General features: G+C 40.4%; 1 protein-coding gene across 1 annotated transcript in view; it reads left to right on the top strand.

Moving 5' to 3' along the window:
* LOC126469525 (serine/threonine-protein kinase GL21140-like) overlaps positions 1 to 19109 on the top strand; it is a 215336-nt gene that overhangs the window by 160076 nt on the left and 36151 nt on the right. The window contains exon 9 of the mRNA XM_050096645.1: positions 13669 to 13815. Within this exon, the coding sequence (XP_049952602.1) occupies positions 13669 to 13815 (147 nt within the window). The remainder of the gene's footprint in view (positions 1 to 13668; positions 13816 to 19109) is intronic.

The following is a 19109-nucleotide window of genomic DNA, read 5'->3' as shown; positions in this document are numbered from 1 at the left end:
ATATCATTAATGTCGATATGCAGCAGGATTTTGGAACATACATTGTGTTCAAACATTATGAATTACCTCAAAGAAAATATTCTATTGACACACTGGCCCATATCATTAATGTCGATATGCAGCAGGATTTTGGAACATACATTGTGTTCAAACATTATGAATTACCTCAAAGAAAATATTCTATTGACACACACAGTCAGCATGTGTTTAGAAAACATCATTCTTGTGAAACACAAGTAGCTCTTTATTTGCATGAAATATTAAGTGCTATTGACAAGGGATTTCAGATCGATTCTGGATTTCTGGAAGGCTTTCGACACTGTACCACACAAGCAGCTTGTAGTGAAATTATGCACTTATGGAATATCGTCTCAGTTATGTGACTTGGCTTGTGGTTTCCTGTCAGAGAGGTTACAGTTCGTAAGGGCACTGATGACCTCGATGTTGAGTGCCTATAAACCCCAACACACACATACAGTTTGTAATAATTGATGGAAAGGTATCGAGTGAAACAGAAGTAATTCCCGGTGTTCTCCAAAGTAGTGTTATAGGCCCCTTGCTGTTCCTTATCTATATAAACAATTTGGGAAACAATCTGAGGAGCCGCCTTAGGTTGTTTGCAGATGACGCTGTAGTTTATTGACTAATAAAGTCATCAGAAGATAAAAAAAAAAAAAATTGCAAAATGATTTAGAAAAGATATCTGAATGGTGCGAAATTGGCAGTTGACCCTAAATAACAAAAAGTGCGAGGTCATCCACATGAGTACTAAAAGGAACTCGTTAAACTTTGGTTACACGATAAATTGGTCAAATCTAAATGCCCTAAATTGAACTAAATACCTATGAATTACAGTTACGAACAACTTAAATTGGAAGGAACACATAGAAAATGTTGTGGGGAAGGCTAACCAAAGACTGCATTTTATTGGCAGGACACTTAGAAAATGTAACAGACCTACTAAGGAGACTGCCTACTCTATGCTTGTCCGTCCTCTTTTAGAATACTGCTGCGCGGTGTAGGATCCTTACCAGAGAGGACTGACGGAGTACATTGAAAAAGTTCAAAGAAGGTCAGCACGTTTTGTATTGTCACAAAATATGGGAGAGTGTGTCACTGAAATGATACAGGATTTGGGCTGGATATCATTAAAAGAAAGGTGTTTTTCGTTGCGACATAATCTTCTCACAAAATTCCAATCACCAACTTTCTCCTATGCATGTGAAAATATTTTCTTGACAACAACCTGCATAGGGAGAAATGATCACAACAATAAAATAAGGGAAATCGGAGCTCATATGGAAAGATATAGGTGTTTGTTCTTTCTGTGCACTATACGAGATTGGAATAATATAAAATTGTGAAGGTGGTTCGATGAACCCTCTGCCAGGCACTTAAATGTGATTTGCAGAGTATCCATGTAGATGTAGATCCTGAAGATGTATTTGTCATGTTGATTGTTCAGATAACATAATCTGTTTTTTATCGCTCTTCCTGAGTGGAAATATCATATTACCTTTCCTTAATTTATTAGTTACAGCAATATTCACTGTTGCTATGATGGCCTTATGAGCTCCGATTCCCTGATCTGTGCCAACTGAATCTAAAAGTTTTGGTCTGTTGTTGACCAGGAGATATGTTACCTTCAGAACTCATTTCTCTGGCTATCTGATCAAGGTAATTTTCAGATAAGGCATTTAGAACAATTTTACATGATACCTTGTGCCTACTACCCACATCAATTGCTCAAGTCTCTCAATGTTATGTGGGTAAGATGAAATCTCCACGTAATACTGTAACATGACCAGGAAATTTACACGTGACCTTTCCCAAGTTTTCCCTCAAATGTTCCACCATTATTGCTTCTGATTCAGGGGATCTATAAAGATGTCTGATGACCGAGTTTTATACACCTGTAACATTTACATTCACCCACATTATTTTGCATTTCTAATATTTACTAAATGATGTACATTCCCTTCTTAATTCAGAATTTCATTGCTATTAATATCTGATTTCAGCCTGCTTCCTATTCCTGCTATTGTGTGTTCATAGTTACCACTTATAATCAAGACCCATTTTAGGACTTTTTCATATACACTCCCACAGTTAACTAATACTTATTAACATTTTTTGTCTGTGATGTCCAGTGATGCACATTATTCTCTTTAATTATTGGAAACAGTATTATTCCCTGTTTGAAATCAGTATATATCTTATCAGGCCTGTGGAGGGATTTCTGTAGCCCAAAACACCCGCAAGTGTGTGCCACATGTATTCCACTGCTGTAGTAGCCATTTCCTGTGTGTAGTGCTAGCATGACCTATTAAGGGGGTTCTACAAATTATTCAGACATAGCAGAGGTTGAGAAATGTGCATCCAGGGTAGTCACAGAATTATCTGAGCCTCTAGTTCAAGCAGTTCAATTGGTTGCAAACCAGAAGCCTTACGATCAGTTCTGGGAACAATTCTGCAGAACACTAGCTGGGTTTCCATCCTGTGTGCGAGACTAGCAGTAGCGGATCATGGGCCTAAATTCTGGAGAGGCCAGGAAACATATTGGAAAATCCTTTTTCCATCCCTTTTAATGTTTATATACCCAGCATTTCTAACAATGACAATGTCCACCAACAGAATCCTTGCTGCTGCTGCTGCTACTACTACTACTACTACTACTACTACTACTACTAAGATGATTACATTTATTACTACAGTGACTGTTTACTGCTAATAATAATAATAATAACAATAATAATAATAATGATGATGATGATGATGATGATGCCGATGATGATTACTACAATGACTGTTTATAGATGATGATGATGATACTCACATTTATTTACAAATGAAATGGTAGACTGGGCATTTGAGCATTGTTACTTGAAAACAAGTTAACTTGATGATCCTTCTCCTTTCTGAAATTTTTAGATGACATTGTCAAACCATATGTTTCAGCTTTCAAGTATGCACAGTAGTTGTTTTTCAACTGAGGTACAAGCTAGAGCTGATAAGCAATCTAGACCCATACTGTTCCTCATATAAATTTTTACATGTCTAAGACAAGAAAAACTCCTTTCAACTAAAGCACTTGGTGCAGGAATGATAGCAATTAGACAAAATAGTTAGAAAGCTTGTGGAAGAATTTAGTCTGTTTCATTCTCGGTCATTCTTTTGATGACATATTCCAAACTGACAAAATGAAATGTTTCTTTATGCTGGGTAGAAAATAAAGTCTCCAGTTCCACACACAACTGCTAGCAACTGAAGGACACACCACATGTTTGTGGTAAGATATCCTCACTGGCTACAGGAAAATGCTGAGAGTAATTAGTGAACTGAGTAGTATCACATAATTTACGGAATAGCAGTTTATCACAACGTGAAAATCTTGTGTCCAGTTGTGTTATAGTATTATCCAGTATGTTGGACCTTTTTGTATTTTGACATCAGTGGAGTGCCAGGTGTATTCAACTATCATCTGAGCTCTATTCAGGGAAGCTTCAGGTTGCATATTAGTTGAAGTGTTTCATGTAAGTTATGCACTCTGAGATGGCATTGTTGCAAAACTGTGCATCGTTGGTTTTTTTCTGAAGAATTTTGAACAGCAGTTCAGTCTTTAAAAATGTGATTTGAACATCAGAGAATAGGGGGGGAAAAAGTCAAAGTCAAGGTTAGGAGGCTAGTTTTGAAACCACAGGCTTCTCTTGTTGTCATTGCACAAGAGTCTGGACTTTCAATCAATTAGTTTTCGTGGGTGGCAGATATTATTTTGGCAGAACAGTTCCATTTCATTTCACTGTTTGAAGGAGTGTGTTTACCAACAATACTGTCAAGAATTACTGTGCATTTGGAGGACCGGTGGAAGAAAGCAGGAATACCTGGAAGTGTGGAGAGAAAATCCTTATTGGTTTTATGCGAGAACTAAATTTAAACAATGTGTGAAACAGTAGGGCAATTTCATGGACCAGAATGGAAGCATCATCACAGTTTTGGGCCACCAGCTTGTTCTTCATATCATAATTCTGAAACACATGACTCAGCACAGTGAATAAAACAGCAGCAGTTCTATCTTGGCTAATTCGTGGCAACCAAGAAAATGTTCTTGAAGGTTGCCATTGTAGTCCACTAGCCTCTAAACAATAGAGCATTGCGACTTGTCTGAAATGTCTGTTGCTTTGTCTGTAGTGGATGCCTAAAATGAGGTTCTATCCAAACTTGAATTTATATATTCACAAATATTCTCATTTATACATTCAGTCAGTTTGTTCTGTGTAGTTTTTGAAAATCCCTGGAAACAGCCCATTTTCTTTCAGTGTGCTTTCAAATCTTTATTTCTGTTTATTGCAAGTTTAGAAACAGCTATTTACTCCAAGTTTAGAAACGGCTCTGAAATTTCCGGGATTCAGGGAATCTTCTGTCTCATGATGATTTATGAAAGTTAACTCCTGCTTTCACAAAAAATTTGTGATGCAAATTATAATATTCAGGATCTCTCTATTTGGTTACACTTCATTGATGTGTCTGGTTTTTATCAGTTTGTGATGCTCATTAAGTAGCTATAAAATACTAAAAACTTGTTTGAGTAGTTCTTTAACCCTCGAGCAGACGTGCCTATTTATAAAGTGTGCCATCCACAAATAACATTGTCCTGTACTATTGTTGTTGTTGTTGTTGTTGTTGTTGTTGTTCAACAGTGAGCCTGTAACTATTCCTTCATTATTGCTTCAGGTAACAGAGGGCTAAGTTTTGCTGTCATATGTCCAAGTGAGCAGCAGTAATATAAAATAGAGAGAAAGCTAGGTGAGAAAAAATTCACAATCTGTGCAAGAAAAGACCCAAATTCCAAGCTACCTGCACAACCCCTGATGGGGCAGTTATCTAAGAGATAATTAGCAGTTAAATGAGCATTTTGTTCAATGTTTTGAGTAGGCCATTAATGTGGGATAACACTTGTGCTCGCCAATAGTGATGTAATGAAACACTATTTTAGTATCATTTGATTAAAAAGTGATTTAGCTCATAATATAAGTTTATTTTACCACTGTTTAAGTAAACCAATATTAAACTGCTATTTTGCCCGTATAGGTTTACCTTGGTAACATAAAGACAGCATATTTTATATGTGCACAAAGTACGCTGTGTGCTCGCTTGTGATATAAAAAAGATGTGCTCACTCTAGAGTTAAATGAAATAAAGCAACTTAGATGATCTTCAGAAGAAGCAAGCCATGCTAAACCTTTACACAGATAATCGATACCCTCAGCTGACCATACAGTTTTTCTTACACTTAAGAGAAAATATGGCCAGTAGAATAATTTTTCCCTTGTATGGCTAGCAAAAAACCATCTGTACTGCACATAATATGAACTTTAGAATGCACATGTTTGAAATTCATTAGTGTATCTTTTTTGATTGACTCTCTCCACGCTTCCAGGTATTCCTGCTTTCTTCCACCGGTCCTCCAAATGCACAGTAATTCTTGACAGTATTGTTGGTAAACACACTCCTTCAAACAGTGAAATGGAATGGAACTGTTCTGCCAAAATAATATCTGCCACCCACGAAAACTAATTGATTGAAAGTCCAGACTCTTGTGCAATGACAACAAGAGAAGCCTGTGGTTTCAAAACAAGCCTCCTAACCTTGACTTTGACTTTTTCCCCCCTATTCTCTGATGTTCAAATCACATTTTTAAAGACTGAACTGCTGTTCAAAATTCTTCAGAAAAAAACCAACGATGCACAGTTTTGCAACAATGCCATCTCAGAGTGCATAACTTACATGAAACACTTCAACTAATATGCAACCTGAAGCTTCCCTGAATAGAGCTCAGATGATAGTCGAATACACCTGGCACTCCACTGATGTCAAAATACAAAAAGGTCCAACATACTGGATAATACTATAACAGTAGTGAAACTGATCTCTTTTTTTCAATACCGTACACATTACCTTTCTTAAGTAAAGCACAACTTGTGTATGCTTTAGGAACCCTGAAAAAATACCTGAATTCGAGTATTCGTTTATTATTTTTGTTAATAGGGCTTGTATCTCCTCTGTGCACGCCATCATAACAGACATTTTAACATGTCTGTGCCTGCTGGCTTCTTATTTCTTAATTTCCGTATTTTCTTCTTGACTTTGAGCTGTGTTATGGGAAATATCATCACTGGGCTTACTGAGTAAGTCATTATGGTGGCTACATGTGTTGCAGGAAGATTTTGCTGCAGCTCCTCTGCAGTACAAGAGAAAAAAAAATTACAAAATTTGTAAATTCCTGAGGATTTACTAGTGTTTTACCCTCAGCTTTGTTTTGTATGTTTTTACACTTGTCTACCTTTTCCAGTTTCTTGCCATGTGACATCCCACACTGCTTTGATTTTATTTTCTACATTTTATATAATTTTTCACTGAATGATATTTTTTGGCAGCAAGCAGTACCTTCTGGGGTATATTTTTTATATTTGTGATAGTAATCCCAGCACTGCGAATTAGCGCAGCACTTTAGTAAAGGTTAGAGAAATTTAATTTTGTGGGGAGACATTTTAATACCTGCAGTTAACCATCTATTTTCCTTAGCTGCAGCTGATTAAGTGGCTACTTTTGCAAATGTCTCCTCAAAAGTTAATTTAAATGACATCCAGAATTTTGAGAATTTAGCATCTACATTCTTTTGTATATACACTTTTTACAGGTTAGATTTGCCAATGCCCTTGAAAAAGTATGTATTTTTCATTCCGGGAAGATCATACTGTAGGCCTGCAGTTTTGAGAGTTTTACCAAGCTTGTCTTTAACTTTGTTATCTGACAGTAACAATCAGAAAGGCCAAGGTCCCTTAAATATTTCAGTTTTCCCCTGTAGAAATCTGCAAGTACATTGTCTGAAATGGAAGCTGAAATCTCGTAGCCGTGTTTATCATTCGTGCAATGTCAGAAGTGTTCAAAACATTATTACAAATTTCACTCTTGACACCTATGCTAATCCCCCCTGCGGGTCCGGGGGTTAGAATAGGCCCGAGTTATTCCTGCCCGTTGTAAGAGGCGACTAAAAGGAATCCCTCCCCCTCAAGGGGGTAGTTTGCGCCTGCGTCCAGAGACTGACTGTTCCACGACTTATATTTGTGGTCATTTTGGTTTTTCACTTATTCTGGTTTCTTCCTTCCTTTGTTTGGTTCCTTTCTTTGTCCTTCTCCCTCTCACTGTCTTCCTTACTTTTTCCCTTGCCTTCTTCTCCTTGCCTTCTTGTCCACCCTCTGGTCTCTGCCTCGGCGTTTGAGACAGTCTGTCCTTTCTCTCCCTTTTTTTTCCTCTTCTTCTTTCCTCCCTGTGCGTGCCTGAAGGCCGACCCTCGCGTTCGCACGCATAGTCGGTGACGGGGTAACGCGTAATTCCCCGCCCTGGGCAGACAAGTAAGGCACGCACGTACCCCCTGGTAAAGGCCAGGCCCAGGGAGGGGTGATTGCCTGAGCTGACACCTTCCGACCATGCCGATTGGTCCCTCCATCCAATTCTCAGGAGGTGTGACCTGAGGTGTAAACATTCACCGAAGGCGGGAGTGCCCTTCCCTTCCCTACAAGGAAGGAGCACGCCATCGGAGATGCTGACAATCATGAGGGATTCCCCCGCAATGGATTTCTCTTCTTCTCTCTCGACTTCTGCCCAAAAACGGAAACTTGACCAGCCACCAGTGACAAAAGTACTACCGCCTGCCCCAAAGTTCCTCTTAGTTTCTCGATCTGAAGACGGAAAGGATTTTTCATCTGTCAACCCTTTCGTTATCCAGAAGGGCGTAGATGCCATAGCCGGATCTGTCAAGTCTTGTACCAGGATGTGTAATGGTACCTTGTTATTAGAAACTGAGTAGTATCACATAATTTACGGAATAGCAGTTTATCACAACGTGAAAATCTTGTGTCCAGTTGTGTTATAGTATTATCCAGTATGTTGGACCTTTTTGTATTTTGACATCATTGGAGTGCCAGGTGCATATTAGTTGAAGGCACAAAAACTGCTTTGGGCAACACTCCTGTACACGTTCCCTGTCCGGGTGGAGGCTCACCGCACTTTAAACTCATCGCGTGGTGTGGTATATACTAGATCACTCGACGGATTGACTGACGAGGAGATTCAGTCTTTCCTCGCTGAGCAGGGCGTGACGGCTGTCCATAGGGTCATGAAGAAGGTCAACAATGACCTTGTACTGACCCGGACACTCTTCTTGACCTTTGATAGTGTTCAGCTGCTGTCACGCATCAAAGCAGGCTACGAGGTTATTTCTGTTCGCCCCTATATCCCGACACCTACGTGCTGCTACCAGTGTCAGCGTTTTAATCACACTCGCCAGTCTTGTTCCAATGCGGCCAAATGTGTCACTTGTGGCAGGGATGCCCATGAGGGTGACTGTCCACCTCCGTCTCCTCGTTGCGTGAACTGTCAGGGGGACCATGCAGTGTCCTCTCGCGACTGTCTCATCTACAAGGATGAACGCTGTATACAGGAAATTCGGGTCAAAGAGAAAGTGTCCATCTCGGCTGCCCGCAAGCTTTTTGCTAGTAGGAAGCCCACGCTGCTCCCAACGGGGAAATACAGTACTGTCCTTGCCTCTCCTTGGACTACCAGGGAGGTGGCGACGCAGACATGCGATCTGACCTTCAACACTACAGTCGTTCGTTCGGCCAATGTTAAGATCGCCCGGTCAGTGTCTCCTCTTCCTCCCGTCACCCCTAAGACACAAGCACCTTCATCAGCTTCTGCCAAGACGAAGACTCAGAAGTCAGATGCACGGGCCTTTATGAAGGAACCGTCCCGTGCAGACTTCCTACATACCTCAAACTCCCAGCCATGGACCAGTACTTCCACTAAACGACCTTCCAAGAAGGCTCATAGGAAGCAAAGTTCTCCTTCTCCGCTACAGCGCGTTTCTTCTCCTGCACCACCCAGCGGTTGCTGCCCCAGGCCATCATCCATTTTGCCTGGCCGTTCACCAGCGGAGGAAGAGCTCCCCCTCCTGACAATCTTCACAAGATGGCCAACGAACCTATTGAGCCAATGGACGATAACTCTCCGCCTATTGATAGTGGCGGCAGTGCTCGCTCGAAGCCAGGCCCTCAGCGGCCTTCGAGGTGACCCCTTCTTGCTTCTCCTTTTTCTTTTTCTTCTCACGATGGCACTTCTTCATTGGAATATTCGTGGCATTCACTCCAACCGAGAGGGCTTACAGTTGCTGTTCCGCTTGCACTGTCCGCTCGTCGTAGCTCTCCAGGAAACGAAGCTACGCCCATGCGATCGTATTGACTTGGCACACTATATCTCTGTGCGTTTTCACCTACCCCCTGTGGCAGGTATTCCGGCTCATGGAGGGGTTATGTTGCTGGTCCGGGATGATATTTACTATGATCCCATCACATTGCACACCAACCTGCAGGCAGTTGCCGTCCAAATTACTCTCCCCACTTTTACATTTTCCATTTGTACCGTTTACACTCCATCGTTGTCTGCCGTTACCAGGGCAGATATGATGCAAATTATTGCTCAGCTACCTGCACCATTTTTGTTAACTGGAGACTTCAATGCCCACCATCCCCTTTGGGGCTCTCCAGCATCCTGCCTGAGGGGCTCCCTGTTAGCAGACCTTTTCAACCACCTCAATCTTGTCTGCCTCAATACTGGTGCCCCTACTTTTCTTTCGGACACAACTCACACATATTCCAATTTAGACCTCTCTATATGCACTACCCAACTTGCACGCCAGTTTGAGTGGTACGCACTTTCTGATATGTATTCAAGCGACCACTTCCCGTGTGTATCCATCTCCTGCATCATACCCCCTCTCCGTGCTCAACTAGTTGGAACATCTCCAAAGCAGACTGGGGGCTCTTCTCTTCCAGGGTGACCTTTCAGGATCAAACCTTCGCAAGCTGTGATAGTCAGGTCGCACACCTCACGGAAGTCATTCTCACTGCTGCTAAATATTCCATCCCTCACACTACTTCTTCTCCACGTTGCGTACCGGTCCCCTGGTGGACTGCAGCATGTAGAGACGCTTTACGTGCTCGTCGACATGCTTTACGCACTTTTAACCGCTACCCTACGGTGGCGAATTGTATCACTTATAAAAGATTATGTGCGCAGTGTGTTAAAGAAAGCAAGAAAGCCAGCTGGGCTGCTTTCACAAGCTCATCAGATTGTAGCAAGGTCATTTGTCAGCGCATTTTATCGCTGTAGCATGCCGATTGCCGATTGGGCTGCGCTTACGGACAGCAAGCTTCGGGCATTGAAACCTCTTCCCACGGCTTGGACGACCTCTTCACGCCCTTCTCGGCAGGAGGAGGTCGTTTTGGCCCGGTTACGAATTGGACACTGCCGGTTCAGCCATCACCATCTGCTGACGGCTGCGCCGGCACCGTTCTGCCCATGTGGGCAATTGCTGACAGTACGCCACATTTTAACGTCCTGTCCGAATTTCAATAGACTGCGCGTTGATCTTGGCCTACCACATACTCTGGATGCCATTTTAGCGGATGACCCGGGAGCAGCTGCTCGCGTTCTTCGTTTTATCAACTTGATAAACCTGTCTTAGGACATTTGATTATGCTGTTTTGTTTTTAATCCTATGCCTGTCTATGTAATTTATAGTATTGTCCCTTTTAGTTGCTGTTTTAACCCTGTGCCTCGCAGTGCGTTCCTAACATAGTCTGGGCGCTCATGACCATTGTAGTTGTGCACAAAAAAAAAAAAAAAAACCTATGTTAATATTCTTTTTTCCACATGTTATAATGCTAGTTTTGGGGGCTGAGACTTCAGTTAATTTATTGAAGGAAGTGTTCGCATTATCACTTGGAAGTCTCTCTCATGTATGCACACACGCATGTGGATTATCTCTCTCTCTCTCTCTCTCTCTCTCTCTCTCTCTCTCTCTCTCACACACACACACACACACACACACACACACAATGATCACTTGTAGTTGCGTAGTTTTGTTAGCTAAATGACTGCCAACCTAAAATATTTATCTGCACTAATTGTGATCAGATCGTCTCCAACTTTAAAATGTTGTTACATCTGAAATAAATGTGTGATCCCTCACTCTTTAAGCTCAATAGCAACATGCAACTTTATATGATGGTAGCACTATATGCTGTATTTCATTGTCTCTACAAATATACTCTGTAATGCATACAACCACACTGTTCAAAGGCTGTAATTCAAATTCTAGCTGGTGTACTTTATTTTTAATAGACTTCAAATTTTGACTAACAATAGATAATTACAACCAAATTTCTGCAGTGTTTGTGCAGTCTGGTGTGGTACACTCTATCTTCTGTGTACTAGTTGAAGGAATATCTGAACTGGTAGAGATATTTTAAGGGATTGGAGCCTGTTGTCATGGATTGTCCTGAAAATGGCCTAGTTCTCCTGCCCAAGACAGGTATTTGACCATGTGTACAGGATGTGGAGTGGGATGGGTGAGTGTTGGAAGGGAGGTGGCAAAATAAGAGAAATAATTAAAGAACACTTGGAATATATTGTCAGTGATAGAATAGATAGAATACAGAAAGGTGTCACCATGGGGTAGAGGAAAAGATTGACTGCCAATCAAGGGATTTTGTTAAAAACAGTGAAGGGATGAGGAACAAGAGAGGTGGAGGTTCACGTTCACGTGGGTGGGGGCTGGTCCTGGCAATAAGAGGCAGAGGCAGAGGTGAAGGCAGACACCAGGCATCATCAGCTCTGACTGAATGCTACAATGGAATAGAACATCTCCTCTGTCTCAAGGCTAAAAACCAAGAGAGCTAAACCACTGTGCTGTGCACGTAACGATCCTCCAGCGACCACACATGACGTCTCTTCCACTTTCCCTTTTGGTTGAAATGATGATGTGTGTAGGCCAGTCTACTCAGCAGACACACCAGAAAAGTGGTGTGATGTATTAACATACTGGATTGAAGTGACTCTGTCCTGAAAGACAGGCTGAGATGTTATGTAGACATTGTTGAAGTTGTACGGGGAGAGTACTTGAAAGATTCAATGAAAAACATAGTTAGAAATAAATCCCTAAATATTCCTCGACTGGCTGTCACCCTGTATACATGTGTGGTCCCACATCCATCTGCTATACCCTCGCTACGAGTACCAAACTCCCTTTCCCAATACTATAGAGGTGCTGATCATGCCTAGTATAGCCTCATTTTGCGGTAGTCCCCACTGGCACCAGTGCAGAGGATGCCCGATCAGCAGTCATCAACAGTACCTCCAGCTTCACATTGGCTAGCAATACAGCACTGTGAAGATGAGGTGAATCATGCTGCCACAACATCTCAGTCGTGCTCACATTGGCGCCACCAATTGGGGAAGCTATCTTACTCAGGACACCACCTGTGTAGTAAGCCCTGTTTTCTATCCAAGCTGTTTCCTGTCTCACCTGCTATCAACTTTCACAAAATCGGTATACAAAGACCTTAAGTTCTCATATAATGTGATTCAGCCCAGCACTCAGCTTTAAAATGCTGGTGACTTGTTACTCCTATTGTCATGTGTCTTGTCACTGAAGCCTTACACCCCTGCCATGACTGCCACCTAGTATCAGTACTATCTTCTCCCTAACATTTGTGCTTTTCCTATTCTTCCTACTCACGGGCAGAGTTTGTTGCACATTTCCCCTACTCCTACACTATTGTGAGGCACTTCTCTTCTCAATTCTGGCAGCTGGAACCTGTTGCTGATAAACGCAACAAAACTGAGAGACCTTCGAGACTTTTTACCAACTGCCAATTCCCAAAACGACCCCCCACCCCCCCACATCGCTGCCTTCCTGCATCCTCATTAGCTGTCTCCTAGCTCGATTCAGTTCTACCTAAATGGCACAGACCTTCCTTTCCAGCTCCTCTATTACCCTATTCCCACTGCATGTTTTGTGTTCTGAGGAGAGGGCCTGAGTGACCACCCCAGTGTTCTTCCCCATTACATTCTCCCCAGCTTACAGAACTCTACATATTTTCTAACTTGGGGAGATCAGTATGGTATGTAGCCCCTATGTACTGCAATCAAAACATCTGAACATTGTGGTGTGGAATCTGTGTGTGTGTCTATGCATTGCTAGAAAATCTCCCTATGTGCAAATTGTGAGAGTCCAGAAAACAAAAGTAGTTCCTGATGGACCACTATATGGAAATTGTTGACGAACTTTATTGCAAATGTGTTTCATGGGTAGTCATATAAACATGCAGGTCTGATAAGTTGGCTTGTGCATTCCTGAAAGGGCCTGGGTATTGTCCTGCTGAAATAGGGCATGTGGATTTGCCTATAGTTTTGACAGTACTTAGGATTATTTAAGCTCCTTAATGTTGTTGTTGTTCTTGTAGTTGTTATTGGTTCAGCTTGGTATCAAAATAGAGGAGTGAAGATATTATATCTCTCCAGTCAATGGCCCGTTTGTATTAACAGAATTATTTTTGCTGCATAGTTTGATATTGACATGTTAGAAACTTCATAGTACAGGAGGAGATGAAAATTAGCTATGGTGAGTGTATGAGGTATACTTGGATAAAATATTTTGTTAATGTTTATTTGTTCCTGAAACACTGATAGAAAGTTAAAAAAAAATCAGAAACTTATTATTGTATTAATTATTTTACAGTCTGACGTATTGAAATAATATTTTTGTAGGTAGCAACAAATCCCAGGGGGGAAAAGGTACTGAAATTGGGAGACTTTGGACTGGCATGTCATGTTTCTGGACCCTTGTACACTGTTTGTGGGACACCAACATATGTAGCACCAGAAATCCTTGAGGAAAAGGGCTATGGATTACAAGTAAGTAATGTCAAATGATTATTGAGGTTAATTAGCACAATAACATTGTTTGTTGAAATGTGGTGCTGCAGGTGTCACATCATCAGCCACTGGAATGTTTCAAACCTGTACTATTGATTGAAGTTTTTAACATTTGTAAATCTTGTCTCTGCTCTTTGGCATGTTTATTGAATAAAACTTTCTTAAAAATACTTCAAAAAACAGTAAAAGGGCATCTAGTAGTAGGAAGCTAACAATTTGAAGTCAGCGTGGAATACTAAAAGTGGTGCGCACAAGGACTCTTTCATAGTAGGCTTGTGATATAGATACCTGTGTCCAAAGACCCAATGTGAGTTCTTTTCTATTCTGTGTGTGGATAATTGTCAAAAATATGTCTGCATTGTGAATAAATAAGCAGTTACATTGTAACTGAGGAAACATGCATCCATGGCCCTCCAGCTTGTGCATTTCTATGGGTTCCAGACTATGTTGATAGAGCTTTCAAAATGACGACAACATAAAGTTAAATAAGAAATAACCTATTAGAAGTGTCTGACATGGCAAGGGAAGCTTTCTTTTAGGTCACTGAAGGACTCTTTTCAGTAACAATTTTATGATCGTCAGTTGTGTTTTAATCTAAAGTCGCGTGAAATATAGATTGAAATACAATGAAACTAAGCAAATTTTAAATGTCCTTCAACTAGTTTCACGCCAGCATGTTTCAGTACGATACCTTTTACTCTTTTTGTCTCCTATTTGTCTCAGCACAGTTAGCAAGTTTCCCTATTCACTATATCATGTGTTAAAAGGGGGAGGGGCCATTGTTAATATGCAATATTTAGGGAAGCCTTAAGTGAGCATAAGGTTTGTTATTTATATGTTAACATCTGTTTATTAGATAAGTAGTTCTTAAACCTTGATCATTATGTTTAAAAACCCAGTTAGTCAGTCCTCTGTAGCTGTGTGGTAGCTGTAGGTGTGACAGTCAGTGATTTGCAACTGATGTCTATTTGTTATGTTTTTATGATACGGTTTGTGCAAAACTGTGATTTAAATGGATATGTTTAATGTACTCATGTCTGCTAGTAAAGTTTAAATTCCTGTGAATGTCACATGTGAACACTATTTCACTGACACTTGCACAAATTGTTAAGACATTCAACTTGTATGCTATCTTGGTTATTGTGTGTGATACACAGTATTTAAGTACTGAAGTGGAATTCTTGTAATTTTTGCTCATTAGATATTTATTTATATTTTTTGGCACATTATGGGAAATGATTCCCATTTTCAACTGCATTTTCTGTGTGACAAGTGGTTAGTAATGTAAAAGGAATAGGGATTGGCCAGAATTCTGTAAGAGTTGGGTGGCTGGCAGAATACAAATATGTGAGGGATGGAAAAGATAGTGAGAAGGATATCCCTAATCTTCAGACATGATCATAGTCAAAGCCCTGCCAAAAGACATGGTTCAGTTGCTCCTGTACGCAGTGATACTGGGTGATGGGGAGGGGATTTTTTTTGGGTGGGGGTAGGGGGGGTTATGTTTCCCTTTTGTTTGTAGTGGGGGTGGGGGTGGGGGAGAGCATTAGGGATTTGTGAGGATATTGTATGGGAAATCTGTTGGCAGCTTAAGTTTGGGGAATAGTGCTGTGTGTGTGAAGGCCTTAGTGAGACTTTCAGCATATTGGGCAAGGTAATTCTCGGCACTGCAAATATGCCATCCACAGGTTGTCATCCTAAATGGGAGCAATTTCTTACTGTGGAAGAGATGACAGCTGTGAAAATGCGGGTAGAGTCTGCGCAGGATACGGTGGTCAATGCGTAGTGGCCAGTTTTCAGTCAAAGCACAGGATGAGGGGTGGTTGTTTTTTTAAGGGGTGGCCGACACGCGTTTTCAACCTTTCAGGTGGACAGTGCTGACAGAGTTGAGGCGCATGCTTTGTAGTCTTTCTAAAGCGATTTTACTGAAACTATTGGGTAAAAAAATTGACTTTACTTACAGGTTATACATCAGATTCATGATGATGTTCCCACCAATTCATTAATTAAATTACAATGAAATCCAGACCTTTAGCTGGTGACAGGTGTTGATAAATATCAACGGGGACAGATACCTTCTTCATATTCGTTAATGGTCATAGTTACTGTGATATTATGTGGAAGTAAGACGCGAAATTCGGAAAGGTTTGCAATGAAAAATAGAGGTCATTATGATTTTGCGTTTGGTGCACATTACATAATGTGTTGTTGAGTATGAAATTTAGCTAAGATATTGAATTTTTCTTTAGACTTGGGTGGCAATATCTATCTGTCACCAATCTCGAGAAAATTGATCTAACATAGCACACTTATTTGCGACCACACCTTGCCAGTGATAAAGTCAGGGTGAAATATGCACAACATTCCTCATATTTCATAAATGGTTTCAGATATTGAAATGAAATTTTGGCACATGACACCACGCAAAGAAGATAGTATTTTGTCATATCTTTAGTATGTAAATCTTCATTATCCACCATGTTATTCCAATAACTACAGACTTTTTCAATTAAAGAATGTAATTTTTAAGGGCCACAATAGCTGGTGAAATGAGAAATGCTCTGGGTTTTGGAACAACATAAGTGAAGACACTACACCTATTTTTGTACTGAGGATGTCAATTTTCATAAGGTACTGAGTATCTGGCTGTACTTTTCCTCAAATCCTCACTAAATAAACCATGGTTTCAGAATTCTCTTGCAGTTGTGTCTGCACACCATGTTAGTGAGGTGAGACTGTGTAAACTCCACTGTGTTTTTCAAAAAAAAAAAAAAAAAAAAAAAAAAAGGGGGGGGGGGGGGGAGCAATTTTTAGAATGGCAACCACAGAAATGTGTAGGTTTCAAAATTCTCCACACATGACACTTCTCTGGAAGTTACAAATGGTTAACAAGCCATACGAAAATAAATTGCTATATTTTTATCAGAATTCTTTTTAGATACCAACCAAAGCAGAGGTGACAGTAGAACTTTTTGAATGGTCACCATGCAAATGTAAACATGGAGGAGCCTGACTTAATATTTACAGAAAATGTGAGCATAGGCTTCGTTTAGAATGGCACTTCCCCTCCAGGGCTCAGCATTTCCCCTACAACGTCTGCCTGTAACCCCAACCACCATGACTCTCTACAAGCATCCTTTGGTGTCTGTGCAGCATCTACTGGCCACGGCGTTCTGTGCTGACTATATTCTGATTTTTAGTGGGCTTGGTATGGACTAAGGTATGGATGCAGTCATCATGGTGGTGGAGGACAATGTCCAAGAAGGCAGTACGTTGGGCTGAGGAGGACCAGGTAAAGTGGATGGGAGATAAGGTGTTAAGACTCTGGATGAATGAGGATAAGGTCTACCAGAACTTTCCGTATCATATTTGCATTGGTGGATTTATTTGATTTGTCACAAACTGTTTCAGAATTCATCAGAACTGAGTTAGGGAATCCCAAAAGACTCTAAAGGAGTGTGGAGGAGCAAGGGCAGAGCCCACTCTTCCCAGTAGTGTGTCCAGTGCTTTAACAGCTGGATCCCTTCATTCAGTGAGCATCTTACAGGATATATGGCGTAAAATAATTTTGTCATTATTTAGGTTGAAGGAGTGCGTCCAATAAATTACTCATTACAATAGTAATAGATAGATTGTTATAGTATATTTGCAGAAATGATATTTAGGGAGCAAGTAGGTAAATATTCCATCATGTATACTGGAAGCAGTTTCTGGAAAAACAGCAGCCAAATGAAGGTGTGAAAGTATATGTAGCTGGAAATGTGGCATTGAATAATTGTTCCTTTATAGTGCAGTTAGGATGAAATGAACAAGAATCATTGAAGGAATATTTGCATTTCCATCAGATAATTATGTAACCCATTATAGAAGAATTTTCTAAAATTGTTATTAGCCGTCTGTGTAAAACTTAACCTTTTAAATAAACAAGATATGATTTTTCTTTGTTGGACTTGGAATGTTTTGAAGTATAATTAGATATATATTTTTTTCTTCTTTTTAACCCTTTGACTGCTGTTGACGAATGAACTTGTCATGCTCTTCTGCTTCTCACGGTGCTGCTGGCGGGTTTAAGCATAGTCTTTGGATGTTCTTTGAGCACTGTCGACTGGGGTCTCCTTGCCATTCCATGAGCACCAATGATGAGTATCATTGCGCCTCCACAGAGGTACCTGTGTGCTGTCAACAAATTTATGCATACAGTGAATTCCCAACCTACATGTCAGCATTTACCACAGTTCTGGCTACTAAGTTCTGTTAAGGTACTTCGTTGTGATCTCATTTTGCTACATTTGACTTAACTTTGTCTTAGTGTTCATCAGGATTGGCATCACAATGTTTGTCTAATCAACTAAACTGCTAAGGAAGAGAGCGTGGAGATATTGATGAAGAGCAACAGTGTGGATGGATTATTTGATGTGCAAGTGATATTTCCTCCACAGATTCTAAAAGCAACAGTCTTAAGCAATCTATGTCAGAAGGTGCAACACAAACAGTCTTATATTCCAGCAAGAGATGTAATTGATAGTTCATCTGAATCGAAATAATGTAGATGTGATAGTGAAACACTTAAGAGGAAAACACAGTTGAGTGACAAATCTGATTGGAAAGAAAATTATTTCTGACTGCATAATCACACATTTGATGATTTGCATTCAAGACCCAAGTGTCAATATGGGAATGATCAAACCATTATATCAGATGGTACTGTGCTAAGAAATACACAGACTGGAGGTTTGAAATGCTGTGATATCCATTTCATTTGTAATGTACACAAGAATAAAAATACAGTGTCCGAATAGACAAAAATAATAAAGGATCATCTGTTTATGATGAGGAACTGTTCATATAACATCAGAAAAGGTTCATACACCTTTATTTCCATTAATGGTTTTATTGCACAAGTGCACACAAAATTACAATTTTTGTAAATTTCTGTAAACTGTTTGGGCCAATACGCATCTTGTCCTCCATGGCTGCCTATGGTCAAATTTTTGTGCCCATAAACACACAGGAAGGGATGAATGTTTTGGATTATAAACAACTGATTTCGAAAGCTTAATTGAAGTTACGAAATATTACCAACTGTACCACAGAACTATATCATCTATTTTCAGCAGACAGGAAGTTGCCGAAAATTAAAGAAATGCATTAGCAAATTTCCTAAGGGGATGAGAGCTGTTCAGTAGATGTACTGTCTATGTAGTATTCATACAAGAGACAGACAGTCTGTCCTCCTCCTGCCATTAAGTAAACAGTTAGCTAGCAAAAAAGCG

The sequence above is a fragment of the Schistocerca serialis genome, chromosome 3 (assembly GCF_023864345.2).
Source record: "Schistocerca serialis cubense isolate TAMUIC-IGC-003099 chromosome 3, iqSchSeri2.2, whole genome shotgun sequence".
Taxonomy (NCBI): domain Eukaryota; kingdom Metazoa; phylum Arthropoda; class Insecta; order Orthoptera; family Acrididae; genus Schistocerca; species Schistocerca serialis.
This window is presented reverse-complemented; position numbering and strand designations above follow the sequence as displayed.